General features: G+C 38.7%; 1 protein-coding gene across 6 annotated transcripts in view; it reads left to right on the forward strand.

The window, feature by feature from the left end:
* The window catches only part of MAP3K2 (mitogen-activated protein kinase kinase kinase 2), a 93370-nt gene that overhangs the window by 67266 nt on the left and 9525 nt on the right, over positions 1 to 16579 (forward strand). For all 6 annotated transcript variants that reach the window (XM_072788763.1, XM_072788767.1, XM_072788765.1 and 3 more), the window contains exons 15-16: positions 4419 to 4548; positions 16137 to 16314. In XM_072788763.1, coding sequence (XP_072644864.1) covers positions 4419 to 4548; positions 16137 to 16314 — 308 coding nt within the window. The remainder of the gene's footprint in view (positions 1 to 4418; positions 4549 to 16136; positions 16315 to 16579) is intronic.

The following is a 16579-nucleotide window of genomic DNA, read 5'->3' on the forward strand; positions in this document are numbered from 1 at the left end:
TTATAAAATGTAAAGTAGTTAAGGACTTTAAAGACATTTTGAAAGTTTTAAATTAGAGCTATGTAATATAATTTTTTTTTGTATCTTCATTTTGTAGTTCTTAACTCATTTAAAAAAAAAAAAAGCTGAGGTATACTAAAGTTATAGGTACCATAGCAGTCCATACTCAGATTTCCCTAAATGCTCTTAAAATAACCGTAATAGCTGGTTTATCCAAACCAGGATCCAGCCCAGGACCACACATTACCTTTAACTGTTATGCCTCTTACTTCTCTTTTAACTTAGAACATTTTTTACATGACATAGGTTTGACAAAGAGACTGGGCTAGTTCTGTTGACAATCTCCTCTCATAGATTTCTCTAATTGCATCCTCATGGTAGTGTTTAATTTGTTCCTTTATTCTCTTATTTCCTATAAACTCCAAGTTAGATCTAATATCTAAATTAGATTAAGATTCAGCATTTTTTATTAGGTGCATCTGTGATGCATTCTAATGATGCTGTGCATCTCGTGTTGCATCGCATTAGGAGACATACAATTTCTAATGGTTCTACTGTTAGTGATGCAAAGATTGAGTGCTAGGTTAGGATGATCAACATCCAGATTTCTCCAATGTAAGGTTTTGTTTATTCCTGAGGACCAGAAAGTAATCTGGGCTATTAGCACATAAGACTATCTAGTTCCTGGGGTGCCTGGGTATTTCAGTCGGTTAAGTGTCCAACTCTTGGTTTCAGCTGACATCATGATCTCAGGGCTTGTGAGATTAAACCCTGCACCCTACATTCAGCTCCATGCTCAGTGGGCAGTCTGCTTGAAGATTCTCTCCGTCTGCTCCTCCCCCAACTCACATACTCACGTGCTCTCTCTCTCTCTCTCTCTCTCTCAAATAAATAAATCTTTAAAGAATAAAAAGAACACAGTTTCCAGTTCCTTTTCAAACCATCCTTTTCCAGGTTTTTAATACAGATTGGTAATCATTGCCTGAGTCAGTAGTTTTGGTAGGAGCTGCAAAATGTGACTTGCAAACTGTCATTCCTTCTATGTTGTTTTTAGTATTTGTAGAGTACATTTTAGTATTAATGATTTTCAAGATGGTGGTATATTTACTCATTTAAAAATACATGCATTCGTATAATTTAATTGGTAGTATATATGGTATATTACCTGATTTGATTTATGGGTCTTTAAGTAGATTTTTTTTAAAGATTTTATTTATTTATGAGCGGTACAAAGAGAGAGAGGCAGAGACATAGGCAGAGGGAGAAGCAGGCTAACCGCTGAGCCACGCAGGTTTCCCTAAGTAGATTGTTTATTAGAATTGTATGTTTCATGTACAAGGTTGCAGTTTAAGCTATGGATCTGTAAAACTATGGATCAGTATCTGATAGTCATAGTCTTAATCATCCGGTTTCATAAGATCAACAGTTAAGTTTACTTTCTTATTATCATGAATAATTAATTAATTTTTTATAGTGACACAATTGTTTATAGTTACACATCACTGCTACTTTGTATTTTCAAAGATCCTGTTGACAAAGTAAATTAGTTTGTTTTTTAAGTACCTTTGGAAAACAAATTTGTGATGGAAATATCAGTACTCACAGTGAAAGTAAATTATGATGGCATTGCCCAAGAGAATATATTAAAATCACGAAGGCTATGTAGCAAAGTTGGAAGAAGTAAGAAAAAGAATATAAAATGCTTTTAAATAGTAATGAGGCTATTTTAAAAATATCTGTATTTGGACAAGGACCCAAGAAACTTGAAAATGTGTTATGTTGAGATTATGATTGATTTTTCTTTTATTTAGATTTCCATTACTGTTTGGGCAATAAATATCTGAATTAGAAATAAAAATTAAGGCATGCCTGGGTGGCTCAGCAGATAAGAGTTTGCCTTTGGCTCAGGGTGTGATCCTGGAGTCCCCAGATCGATTCCCACATCAGGAGCCTGCTTCTCCCTCTGCTTGTGTCTCTGCCTCTCTGTCTCTCTCATGAATAAATAAATAAAATAGTTTTTAAAAAAGAAAAATTAATTCTAAGTGTGAATAGAGACCCACATTATTGAAGATAAGATTAAATGGTTTAATTGGCTAGAACTGATTTACATCACAAATGGAGATGAGTAATCTTATAGATTTAGGAATCTTAAGACTAAGGTGGTGTATTCAGGAGAGATGTTAGTTCATGTTTCTCATTAACTTTACTTGGTTTTGTAAAGGCAGCTATCTCTTCAAAGTATAGGTTGTCACTGAAATCATTTTACTAAATTAATAATAGTTCATCAGTCTTAAAATGAATTACACATATGCCAAGCATAGGCATATATGGGCCAGATGTACATCATCTTAGACATTACTGAATTTCTAAGTTTGTGAATGATGCTATATAATTTTTCTCATTAAATTTAGTAGGATGGGGGTACCTGGGTAGCTCAGTGATTGAGCATCTGCCTTTGGCTCAGGTCGTGATCCTCAAGCCCTGGATCAAGTCCCCCATTGGGCTCCCCATGGGGAGCCTGCTTCTCCCTCTGCCCGTGTCTCTGCCACTCTCTCTCTCTCTCTCATGAGTAAGTAAATAAAGTCTTAACAAACAAATAAATAAATAAATTGAGTATGATCCATCTCTTTGTGCAACTAGATTTCATGCTTTGCCAAAATTGTTACTGCTTTTCAGTTTTCTCAAATACATTCTAGTCCTTAGTTTATCTAGAACTACTTTCAGAATAGAACCATAACGTTATTTTCAGTACCTGGACTAGCAGATGATTTCTCTTTTTGTGTGACACACACACACACACACACACACACACACACACAATTTTTAGCTGGTACACTACTTTGCAACCCATTCTCCTTGTTCACACTGAGGAAAATAACTTTTTTTTTTTGTTTTTTTTTTATTTTTACATTTTTTCCTTTTCTGCTATTATTTTTTTTTAAGATTTTATTTATTTATTCATGAAAGACAGAGAGAGAGAGAGAGAGAGGCAGAGACACAAGCAGAGGGAGAAGTAGACTCCATGCAGGGAGCCTGATGTGGGACTCGATCCCAGGACTCCAGGATCACGCCCTGGGCTGAAGGCAGGAGCTAAACCACTGAGCCACCCAGGGATTCCCCGATAACTGTTTTTTTGATACACAAGAGTAAATAGCGCTGATGGAGCTGTTAGCAGCTGTAGGCCATTGGTCCAACTGCCCAAAGCCCAGAAAAGCCTTAAGTTCACCAGTCATTTTGCTGCCTATGAGTGTTTGGGGGCTTATTATTTGGACAGCTCAGTTCTAGCTGTGTTGTTTTGTGTATTACTACAAGGAGAGACACAATTAGTAGACTGAACAAACAAGCCACGTTGACTTATAGGTATAGGTACTTGGCTGCCTAAGGCTTTCCACACATGTGTTTGCAAGTTTGAGTCAGTAGAATTAATCTTGCTGTCCCTTCAAAGATTGCTCATGAATAGCAGAAACAGCAAATGGTTAAGCATGTAAAAAGTCTAAGGATCTACTTTCATGTGACATAGTACACTGTTGGTCAAAACTCAAGGAAGGGCAGAAACATTTGGATATATTCTCTGTTTAAAAAAGAAAGATTGGGCAGCCCCGGTGGCGCAGCGGTTTAGCACCGCCTGCAGCCTGGGGAGTGATCCTGGAGACCCAGGATCGAGTCCCACATTGGGCTTCCTGCATGGAGCCTGCTTCTCCCTCTGCCTGTGTCTCTGCCTCTCTCTCACTGTCTCTGAATGAATAAATAAATCAATCTTTAAAAAAATAAAATAAAATAAAAAAGAAAGATTTTTGTCTCTCATAATCCTTACTGAATTTCCAAGTTTGTGAACGATGCTTATATAATTTCTCCCATTAAATTTAGTAGAATGGGGGTGCCGGGGTGGCTCAGTGGTTGCGTGTCTGCCTTTGGCTCAGGTCGTGATCCTGGGGTCCTGGGATCAAGTCCCACATCGAGCACCCTGCAGGGAGCCTGTTTCTCTGTCTGCCTATGTCTCTGCCTCTCTTTCTATCTCTCTCATGAATAAATAAATTTTTAAAAAAAGTAGGACATATAGAGAAGAGCAAGTAGGAAAAACAAAAATCCATTCAGGGCAAAAAAAGCAAGATTTTAAATAACATGATTGCAAGGACGAGATAGAACCAATATAGTCATGGAAAAAATGGGCATCAGTCAAAAAATAGTTTTAAAGGCTTCTTTCAGCTGTGACCATACTCTTCCACAATTCTAGTCAGGGAATATAATAGAGTTTATGTTAAATTAGATAGCATATAATATCCTTACTGAGAATTCCTGTACTCTCCCAACTAAAGCCTCCCACTCATAAACTACAGATCCTTTTAAATATAAAGATTTAATAGTGATTTTCATTTCAAACCATACCATAGTTTTCTTTTTGGTTTCTTTTATCTTAGGGTTCAATTAAGGACCAATTAAAAGCATATGGAGCTCTTACTGAGAATGTGACTAGGAAATACACTCGTCAGATCCTGGAGGGCGTACATTATTTGCACAGTAATATGATTGTTCATAGAGATATCAAAGGTAAGTAATAGAGTATTTTTTTAAGAACCCAGTTATTTTTGTGAATCTGAATGAAACAAGCGATAGGATTAAGAAATTTAACATCTAAGTTAATACATCTACCTTCAGAACATCTTAGGAAATAATTTTGCTTTCTCACTCACTTAGTCAATATTCTGATTAGTCCTAATGTTCACATCTCTACAAGTGGGTAGCTTATCTGTGTGGGGATGTTCACATAAGCAGTAAAGTTCAAATGATCATAAAAAAGAGACCTTGTTTTCATACATCAAACATAGGCATTAGAATATAGGGGTTAAGAGTGAAGGCCCTGACACCAGATGGCCTGATGCAAATGTTTTTTTTTAGATTTTATTTTATTTTTTAATAAATTTAATTTTTATTGGGGTTCAATTTGTCAGCGTACAGAATAACACCCAGTGCTCATCCCGTCAAGTGCCCACCACCCAGTCACCCCCACCCCCTGCCCACCTCCCCTTCCACCACCCCTACTTCATTTCCGAGAGTTAGGAGTCTTTCATGTTCTGTCTCCCTTTCTGATATTTCCACTTATTTTTTCTCCTTTCCCCTTTATTCCCTTTCACTATTTTTTATATTCCCCAAATGAATGAGACCATATAATGTTTGTCCTTCTCGATTGACTTATTTCACTCAGCATAATACCCTCCAGTTCCATCCACATCGAAGCAAATGGTGGGTGTTTGTCGATTCTAATGGCTGAGTAATATTCCATTGTATATATAAACCACATCTTCTTTATCCATTCATCTTTCGATGGACACCGAGGCTCCTTCCACAGTTTGGCTATTGTGGACATTGCTGCTATAAACATCGGGGTGCAGGTGTCCCGGCGTTTCATTGCATCTGTATCTTTGGGGTAAATCCCCAGCAGTGCAATTGCTGAGTCATAGGGCAGATCTATTTTTAACTCTTTGAGGAACCTCCACAGAGTTTTCCAGAGTGGCTGCACCAGTTCACATTCCCACCAACAGTGCAGGAGGGTTCCCCTTTCTCCACATCCTCTCCAACATTTGTGGTTTCCTGCCTTGTTAATTTTCCCCATTTTCACTGGTGTGAGGTGGTATCTCATTGTGGTTTTGATTTGTATTTCCGTGATGGAAAGTGATGCAGAGCATTTTCTTATGTGCTTATTGGCCATGTCTGTGTCTTCCTCTGTGAGATTTCTGTTCATGTCTTTTGCCCATTTCATGATTGGTTTGTTTCTTTGCTGTTGAGTTTAATAAGTCCTGTATAGACCTTGGAAACTAGCCCTTTATCTGATACGTCATTTGCAAATATCTTCTCCCATTCTGTAGGTTGTCTTTTAGTTTTGTTGACTGTATCCTTTGATGTGCAAAAGCTTCTTATCTTGATGAAGTCCCAGTAGTTCATTTTTGCTTTTGTTTCTTTTGCCTTCGTGGATGTATCTTGCAAGAAGTTACTGTGGCCGAGTTCAGAAAGGGTGTTGCCTGTGTTCTTCTCTAGGATTTTGATGGAATCTTGTCTCACATTTAGATCTTTCATCCATTTTGAGTTTATGTTTGTGTATGGTGCAAGAGAGTGGGTCTAGTTTCATTCTTCTGCATGTGGATGTCCAATTTTCCCAGCACCATTTATTGAAGAGACTGTCTTTCTTCCAGTGGATTGTCTTTCTTTCTATGTCGAATATTAGTTGACCATAAAGTTGAGAATCCACTTCTGGATTCTCTATTCTGTTCCATTGATCTATGTGTCTGTTTTTGTGTCAGTACCACACTGTCTTGATGACCACAGCTTTGTAGTACAACTTGAAATCTGGCATTGTGATGCCCCCAGATATGGTTTTCTTTTTTAAAATTCCCCTGGCTATTTGGGTTCTTTTCTGATTCCACACAAATCTTAAAATAATTTGTTCTAACTCTCTGAAGAAAGTTCATGGTATTTTGATAGGGATTGCATTAAACATGTAAATTGCCCTGGGTAACATTGACATTTTCACAATATTAATTCTTCCAATCCATGAGCATGGTATATTTTTCCATCTCTTTGTGTCTTCCTCAATTTCTTTCAGAAGTGTTCTATAGTTTTTAGGGTAGAGATCCTTTACCTCTTTGCTTAGGTTTATCCCTAGGTATCTGATGCTTTTGGGTGCAATTGTAAATGGGATTGACTCCTTAATTTCTCTTTCTTCAGTCTCATTGTTAGTGTATAGAAATGCCACTGACTTCTGGGCATTGATTTTGTATCCTGCCACACTGCCAAATTGCTGTATGAGTTCTAGCAATCTTGGGGTGGTGGCTTTTGGGTTTTCTATGTAGAGTATCATGTCATTGGCGAAGAGGGAGAGTTTGACTTCTTCTTTGCCAATTTGAATGTGTTTTATTTCTTTTTGTTGTCTGATTGCTGAGGCTAGGACTTCCAGTACTATGTTGAATAGCAGTGGTGAGAGTGGACATCCCTGTCTTGTTCCTGATCTTAGGGGAAAGGCTCCCAGTGCTTCCCCATTGAGAATGATATTTGCTGTGGGCTTTTCATAGATGGCTTTTAAGATGTCGAGGAATGTTCCCTCTATCCCTGCACTCTGAAGAGTTTTGATCAGGAATGGATGCTGTATTTTGTCAAATGCTTTCTCTGCATCTATTGAAAGGATCATATGGTTTTTGTTTTTTCTCTTGCTGATATGATGAATCACATTGATTGTTTTACGAGTGGTGAACCAGCCTTGTATCCTGGGGATAAATCTCACTTGGTCATGGTGAATAATCTTCTTAATGTACTGTTGGATCCTATTGGCTAGTATCTTGTTGAGAATTTTTGCATCCATGTTCATCAGGGATATTGGTCTATAATTCTCCTTTTTGGTGGGGTCTTTGTCTGGTTTTGGAATTAAGGTGATGCTGGCCTCATAGAACGAATTTGGAAGTACTCCATCTCTTTCTATCTTTCCAAACAGCTTTAGTAGAATAGGTATGGTTTCTACTTTAAACGTTTGATAGAATCCCCAGGGAAGCATCTGGCCCTGGACTTTTGTGTCTTGGGAGATTTTTGATGACTGCTTCAATTTCCTCCCTGGTTATTGGCCTGTTCAGGTTTTCTATTTCTTCCAGTTCCAGTTTTGGTAGTTTGTGGTTTTCCAGAAATGTGTCCATTTCTTCTAGATTGCCTAATTTATTGGCGTATAGCTGTTCATAATATGTTTTTAAAATCGTTTGTATTTCCTTGGTGTTGGTAGTGATCTCTCCTTTCTCATTCATGATTTTATTAATTTGAGTCTTCTCTCTCTCTTTTTTTTAATAAGGCTGGCTAATGGTTTATCTATCTTATTAATTCTTTCAAAGAACCAACTCCTGGTTTTGTTGATCTGTTCCACAGTTCTTCAGGTCTCGATTTCATTGAGTTCAGCTCGAATCTTTATTAACTCTGTTCTTCTACTGGGTGTAGGATCTATTTGCTATTTTTTCTCTAGATCCTTTAGGTGTAAAGTTAGCTTTTGTATTTAAGTTCTTTCCAGTTTTTGGATGGCTGCTTGTATTGAGATGTATTCCCCACTCAGGACTGCTTTTGCTGTATCCCAAAGATTTTGAACAGTTGTATCTTCATTCTCATTAGTTTCCATGAATCTTTTTAATTCTTCCTTAATCTCCTGGTTGACCCTTTCATCTTTTAGCAGGATGGTCCTTAACCTCCACGTGTTTGAAATCCTTCCAAACTTCTTGTTGTGATTTAGTTCTAATTTCAAGGCATTATGGTCTGAGAATACGCAGAATAACCAATCTTTTGGTATCGGTTCAGACCTGATTTGTGACCCAGTATGTGATCTATTCTGGAGAAAGTTTCATGTGCACTTGAGAAGAATGTGTATTCAGTTGCGTTTGGACGTAAAGTTCTGTAGATATCTGTGAAATCCATCTGGTCCAGTGTATCATTTAAAGCTCTTGTTTATTTGGAGATGTTGTGCTTAGAAGACCTATCAAGTGTAGAAAGCGCTAGATTGAAGTCACCAAGTATAAGTGTATTATTATCTAAGTATGTCTTAATTTTGGTTATTAATTGATATATTTGGCAGTTCCTACATTCAGGGCATATATATTGATGATTGTTAAGTCCTCTTGTTGGATAGATCCTTTAAGTATGATATAGTGTCCCTCTTCATCTCTCACTACAGTCTTCAGGATAAATTTTAGTTTATCTGATATAAGGATGGCTACCCCTGCTTTCTTTTGAGGACCATTTGAATGGTAAATGGTTCTCCAACCTTTTATTTTCAGGCTGTAGGTGTCCTTATGTCTAAAATGAGTCTCTTGTAGACAGCAAACAGATGGGTCCTGCTTTTTGATCCAGTCTGAAACCCTGTGCCTTTTGATGGGGTCATTAAGCCCGTTCACGTTCAGAGTTATTATTGAAAGATATGAGTTTAGTGTCATTGTGATACCTATTCAGTCCCTGTTTTTGTGGATTGTTCTATTGGACTTCTTCTTAAAGGGGAATTTTAAGAGTCCCCCTTAAAATTTCTTGCAGAGCTGGTTTGGAGGTCACATATTCTTTCAGTTCCTGCCTGTCTTGGAAGCTCTTTATCTCTCCTTCCATTTTGAATGAGAGCCTTGCTGGATAAAGTATTCTTGGTTGCATGTTTTTCTCATTTTGGACCCTAAATATATCCTGCCAGCCCTTTCTGGCCTGCCAGGTCTCTGTGGAGAGGTCTGCTGTTAATCTGATATTTCTCCCCATATAAGTTAGGGATCTCTTGTCTCTTGCTGCTTTAGGATCTTCTCTTTATCTTTGGGATTTGCAAGCTTCACTATTAAGTGTCGAGGTGTTGAACGGTTTTTATTGGATTTAGGGGGGTGATGTATTTCCTGGATCTGAATGCCTGTTTCCCTTCCCAGATTAGGAAAGTTTTCAGCTAGGATTTGTTCAAATACATATTCTGGCCCTCTGGGCCTTTCGGCGCCCTCGGGAACCCCAATTAAACGTAGGTTTTTCTTCCTCAGGCTGTTTATTTCCCTTAATCTGTCTTCATGATCTTTTAATTGTCTCTTTTTTTCCTCAGTTTCCCTCTTTGCCATCAACTTGTCTTCTATGTCACTCACTCATTCTTCTACCTCGTTAACCCTTGTCATTAGGACTTCCAGTTTGGATTGCATCTCATTCAATTGATTTTTAATTTCTGCCTGATTGGATCTAAATTCTGCAGTCATGAAGTCTCTTGAGTCCTTTATGCTTTTTTCTAGAGCCACCAGTAGCATTATAATAGTGCTTCTGAATTGGCTTTCTGACATTGAATTGTAATCCAGATTTTGTAACTCTGTGGGAGAGAGGACTGTTTCTGATTCTTTCTTTTGAGGTGAGGTTTTCCTTCTAGTCATTTTGCTCAGTGTAGAGTGGCCAAACACAAGTTGTATTGGGAAAAGGAGAAAAAGAGAGAAGAGAAAGAAGAAAAGAAAAAGAAAAAAAAAGAGAAAAAAAGAATAAAAAGGGCGGGGGGGGGGGAAGCAAACAGAAATCAAAAACAACAACAACAAAAAAAAACAAGGGGGAGTATCCTGTGATTCTGTATACTGTAAATCCTTCAACTTCCCCTGGAACTTTCCAGTGCTGCTTGGTCAATAATTTGTCGTGTCCCCCCCCCCCCCAAGCTGGTCTTTCGGGGGGAGGGGCCTGCTGTGATTTTCAGGTGTTAGCACTTGGGGGAGCTGCTCAGCCCCCTGCCTGTTGCAGGGCTTAGTGAAAGATGTTTAAGCTGTTTATCAGGTGAGGCCACAGTGAGGCTCAGTGGGGGTTGTTTTTCCTGTGAGGCCCCAGGAGGAACAACAGCAGTGGGTTGGCCAGCGCTGGAGCCCTGGATTCAGCTCCCGCAGTAACTACAGAGCTCTGAGTCTGCAGGGGCCTGGATGCTCCTGGGGCGGGGCTGCTGATCTGCTCAGCTGGGGCAGGAGTGTCCTTGCTGTCCTGTGCCCTCCTGGCTTCTGCCTGTCCCGGGGGGAGCGCCGGATCCTGGGCTGTGTCCCCGACGCCCTGTGCTCCTGGACCTGCGCTGTTGGATTCCCTCTCCCAGATGTGCAGCCTCCTCCATGCAGAGCCTCTGCGGGAGCCGCCTCTGAGCTGCTCCCAGGGCCGCACAGCCCCCTCCGCGTGGAGCCTCTGCTGGAGCCGCCTCCGAGCTGCTCCTGGGGCCCCTGCCATGCATGCGCTGCAGCACTTTAGGGAGCTTGGTTACGGGGTGTGGAGCACTCTCCCCGGGGCGCAGTTGCTGTTAGTGTCCCCGGGAGCCTGAGGGCATCCCCGCCGCTTCCGGGGTCCTGCTCTAACTCCCTGCATGCACCTTTCCGCCGGGAAGATTGGTGCAACTCCTGCTTCTCCAGGCGAGGCTTTCCTGTCCTGGGGACACTCGCCCCGGCCTTAGCCTGGTCCTTGCGGGGCCCCTCCCCTTGGAGGCCTTTTGTTTCTTTATTTCTTTTTTCCCCATTTTCCTACCTTGATAGAAGCGTGAACTCTTCTCACTGTAGCATTCCAGCTGTTCTCTCTTTAAATCTCAGGCTGAATTCGTAGATTTTCAGGATTATTTGAAGGTTATCAAGGTAATTTGGTGGGGACAGGTGACTTGGGGACCCTACTCTTCCACCATTTTGCCCTGCCCCCGCAAATTTGGGCTCTATCACTGTGTGACCTTGGACAGGATACATAATCTCTCTGTGCTTCAGTTCCTCATTTTTAAGGAGGGTAATAATAGTGTCCAACTCATAGGATTTTTGTAAGGATGAGTTAATGTGTATAATATGCTTAAAACATTGTATTTAGAAAACACTTGAAAGTTAGCTATGATGATGACATACTTGATATTGAGATCATATTTAAAGCCATGGGAATGGATGCCATTACCTACGGAGAGAGTAAGAGGAGGGAAGAAGAGACACTGAGCTTTGATGAACTCCAACTCAGTTAAACCCACTTTTAAAACTCTAAAATAGGGGCAGCCCCAGTGGCTCAGTGGTTTAGTGCTGCCTTCAGCCCAGAGTGTGGTCCTGGAGACCCGGGATCTAGTCCTGCATCGGGCTTCCTGCATGGATCCTGTTTCTCCCTCTGCCTGTGTCTCTGCCTCTCTCTCTCTCTCTCTTTCTCTCTGTGTCTCTCATGAATAATAAATAAAATCTTAAAAAAAAAAAGTCAAAAACAACTGTTTTCAGGGATCCAGTATGTAAGGGAAGGGCATGACATGAGACCAAAGCAGTTGGCAGAGGTGTTTCAAATTTGAGAGTGCTTAAAACTTTGTACTGTAGAGCATACCCAGAGATCTCGTTCTATAAATACTGCGTTGTGATCCATATTTAATGATCACTTTATTTAATCAGTCAGTAAGGATAAATATACACACACACAGTTGACCCTTGAACAACACAAGTTTGAACTCTGTGGGTCCAACTATTTGTGGATTTTTTTTTTCATTAACTGCAGTTCTCTAAATGTATTTTCCTTACGACTTTCTTAACCTTTTCTGTAGCTTACTTTATTGTAAGAATACAGTATATAATACATATAATATACAAAATATGTGTTAACTGTATATTATCAGTAAGGTTTCCAGTCAACAATAGGCTATTAGTAGTTAAAATTTCTAGAATTTTTGGAAGTTATATGTGGATTTTCTTTCTTTCTTTTTTTATATGTAGATTTTTATTTTATTTTATTATTTATTTATTTTTTAATTTTTATTTATTTATGATAGTCACAGAGAGAGAGAGAGAGAGAGGCAGAGACACAGGCAGAGGGAGAAGCAGGCTCCATGCAGGGAGCCCGACATGGGACTCAATCCTGGGTCTCCAGGATCAGGCCCTGGGCTGAAGGCGGTGCTAAACCGCTGAGCCACCCGGGCTGCCCTATATGTGGATTTTCAATTGCGCTGAGGTGGTGGGGAGGAGCTGCCACTAACTCTTGTGTTAGGGTCAACTGTAAATAATAAATTAAAAATACATTTTTATTGGTTTTGAGGGACTATTTTGAGCTATTGGGTATTTACTTCCTTCTTGTATATGTCACATCATAAATATGGCCATATTCAGGGCAAAGAGAACATTCTATCTAGTTTGTGGTGATAGAGTAGAATCTGCTACAGAATGCCTGAGCCAGATCTCTTGTATGGAATGGAGCTTGCTAGTGAGTGTGAGAGGATGAGGACATGGCTCCAGATCTAAAAGAAATAGGAGCTTTTCACCTTAAGATCTGCTTGGCTTAGGCAGACCTCACTACTCAAGTACAAAACCTGATAGTTTACAGAACCTCATAGGGAAATTGTTTGCAAATTATTCTATTGGGAATAATCTCTATTCAAGCCAGTTTCTCTTTAGCTTTCATAATGAAAAAAATAAAGGAACTGAGGGCAGCAACCCTCCAGGGGGTCCTTTTCTCACTTTGCCAGAAAGAGTGATAAACTATCCTGGTAAATGAGGCTAGAAGCAAGCAGATTTAAAAGCATTACGGGGCAAATAGATTTGTTAAGAGAAAAGCAAGTTATAAAACTGGATATGCAACATGGTCTCAAGTTTGCAAAATTAAAATATGACCTAGGAGAAGAATTTCCATATAATTAATAGTGATTATTTCCAAATGGCAGGATGAGTGATAGCTGTTTTCTTTGCATACTTTTACTTTTTCTATATTTCCCAAATTTTTATAATGTACAGTTTTTTATTTATTTTTAGTTTTATTTTTTTCATTGTGCAGTTTTTAAGTGGTAAGGAAAAAGGAAAGATAGTTGGTTGCTTTTAAAGTTTAAACCCATGAGTTCATAATGAAACTTAACATAAAAACTAATTGATCATTGTTCTTAGGGAACCAACTTCATATGTATTCTGCTTTTCTGTTACAAACTCTATTACTGAGGACTAAAAAGTAGATGAAAGGAAACTTATCTGTATAGACGTATGCTGGTTAACAAATGAAAAAGGAATAATAGAATAGTACCATTTTGCAACTACTAAGGTATTAATAGATCTAAACATTAAATATGAACAGTTGCTAACATCACTAAAAGAGAGACATTCCAGCATTATGTACTTCCTATTTGTACAATAATATATCATTTATTTAAATAGTTTCGCTTGCCAAAGAAATTGAACCCAAATCTGATCAAGCCTCTAGGTTCAACTACTGAGTTATGGAGCATATATAGGACAGATAAACATGTTAAATGACTCCTTGGGATGGAGTTAGCAAGATCTAGACCATAAGAAAGCTACAAGAAACAACTTAGATTCTTCATAAATTATAAAGGAAAACACGAGATTGGAGGGAACTTTAAGAAAGACTTGAAAGATATATCAGTGAGTCTCAATGTATGATGGATGGACTTTATTTAGATTTTGATTTTTTTTTAATGTTAAAAATAGTATATAATATTAAGGAGTTATTGTCCATTCTCTTAGGTGTGAGAAGAGTTTATATTATTATTTTTTTACTTATTTAGAGTTTATATTTTAAAGACATGTAGTAAACTGTTTATTAATCATGATGTGTTGAATTTGCTTCAGATAATATGGGAGGGAGGAGGGAGTGGCTAGCAGTATGTATGGTGGGGGAAGATTGTCCTGATGATTGGGGCTGGGTTATGGGTATGTATACTATCCCGTCTGCTTTTGTATATTTGAAAAGTTTCCTAAAGCACTTACTTTTAATATAGTAAAAATAAACTTTAAAATATTAGAAAGTTATTTTGGAAGGTTGGCTATACATTTTCTTTTCGGTCCTTCATATGAGTAGGCATTGTTTCACCACTGGTGAAACTCTATGACTCTCCCAGTCTGTGACTTGCCTAGGGCTATTCTTTCCCAGTTCATAGTAAAAAGTGGCTTGTTTGTTGTCCTTCCTTTGGCTAAATATTTTACCGTCACTGGGTTTTTTTGATAGAATCATTCTGTAAGTTTTGGATGGTGGGAGATGTTAAATAAGCAGTGCTGTTTTTGAGGGTCACTGGTATTATGGTACACTTAGGCTTATAGCATGCAGAGAATGGATCCAGGACCCTTCCTGGAGAGAGGCTTTAGGGAGCCATGATTGACTAGGCTGGGGAATTTGCTGGGAGAACAGAAGGACAAGTACTGAAGTCCATGGGGAGGACGCACAGTCTACATTCTCTCTGTTCTATAATGCAGATTTTCTCTACTCTTCACTCTCCTTAGGAGCCATAAAAAAAAAAAGGATAAAAGGACAAATAAAGAGTGGAGTTTCTTTTTAAATATAAAATATGGTTAAGGTTATGGAAGACTTAAAAATGAGAATGAAAATAATTTATGTCCATAAGACAGAAACCAGCTTTATAATTCTAGAAGAAAGATTGAGTTTTAAAAATGACAAAAAGGAGAAGAGAGAAAAAAAATAAATGAATCTAGCACCTAGATCTTGATTTCTGTTAGACCATTCTACACTAAAAGGAACCAGGACTCCTTGGAGGAATGATTGATTCTAGGACTGATCCAGGAAATACATAGGATGAGCCCAGAGCATCTTTTAGTGCCAGAAAGTAAGAAAACACTTAAAAAATAAAAACCTCACACGAAACAATGATTCAGGGTATGGCTGAGGGACACAGAAGCCAATACAAAAGCTCCCAATGGCCAAAGCTGGAACAACTTGAGAAAAAAAAAAAAAGTCATTATTTGATTATAACTCAAAGAACAAAATAAATATCCATGTGGTCATACTGATACAAATGTACAAATGGAAGGTTGAGTGAATAAAAGAGAGGAGACAAATGTCCCATGCAGAATAATTACAAACAATTTATGTAGCTACTTGGCCTGGAGCATAAGTCCTCGTACCTAGATTGTGGGCTGGACATGATAAACTACTTCGAAAGAGTGCTGTATGGAAAGGGGAGTAACTCAACAGTGGGGAGTTCAGCAAACACTACCTCACACTACCACGCAATCAAGGTCAGTTTGTAGTAAATACAATTAAAAGTTTATTATAAAAGTAAATGAAATTTTAAGACTGAAAGCTCAAAGCTTACTTAGAAGAGATTTAAAGTATGTAGAGAAATTGAGAAATAAAATTAGTATAAAACAAAATCTAATACTAAGAAAAACTATAAAATGTAAGATAACTAACATTAAGTTACAGTAACGGGGGAAGTGTTAGAAGTTGTTGATTATGAAAGTCCACAGGAAGTTCCTGAGAAGAAGCTAGCTTCTTAGGGAAATAAGCTGCAGCATGGGCTTCTTGCTTTGTGACAGAAAGTGGGGCCACGAACCTGTTGTTGGTTTCTGTATCCTTCTCTGAGATTCACATTCTTATCCCTTCTCTCCTTTTTCTTCTTAGTCATCCTCACCTCCTCCCAGCCCCAGTCCTTTACAGTTGGTGAATCTTCTTAGGTCAAAGGTACACACAGCTGACTCTCAAAATTCAGTGTTTGTGCAATAAATCCTTAATGAGCCCTGGCTGTGTGACTGGCATTATGCCAGGTACAGTTGGGGCGACGAAAAAGCAGCCTAATTTTGGAAACAGACTGAAGAGTCTGCTAAGTAATTTTCTGCAGTTGTGGTGGTGGTGGTGGTGTTTTTTTTTTTTTTAATTCCAAACAGCCAATTAAACTAATGAAGATGTTTTCATATTTTTAGGTGCAAATATTTTGCGGGATTCAACAGGCAACGTCAAACTAGGAGATTTTGGGGCCAGCAAACGGCTTCAAACCATCTGTCTTTCAGGGACAGGGATGAAGTCTGTCACAGGCACACCATACTGGATGAGCCCTGAAGTAATTAGTGGAGAAGGCTATGGCAGAAAAGCAGACATCTGGTGGGTTTTGATGCTAGGTTTTCCTGAAAACACCTGCCTTCTTACATAATTCCACCCAAAATGGAAATTACTAAACCAGATTTAAATGATCTTTTGTACTTTCGAAATAGGATGTCAGTATTACAAGGGTTACTATCGTTTTAATTTTGCCTCCTGTGGCTTGATAATTAACTAAATAAATGGAGTTCTTGAACCTGTCATCAGGATTTCATCTAAATAAATTTCAGCATTGGAAAACTATCTTCATTTTACTTCTCTGAAGAAC

This window comes from Canis lupus, chromosome 20, assembly GCF_048164855.1.
Source record: "Canis lupus baileyi chromosome 20, mCanLup2.hap1, whole genome shotgun sequence".
In the NCBI taxonomy this organism is placed as follows: Eukaryota; Metazoa; Chordata; class Mammalia; order Carnivora; family Canidae; genus Canis; species Canis lupus.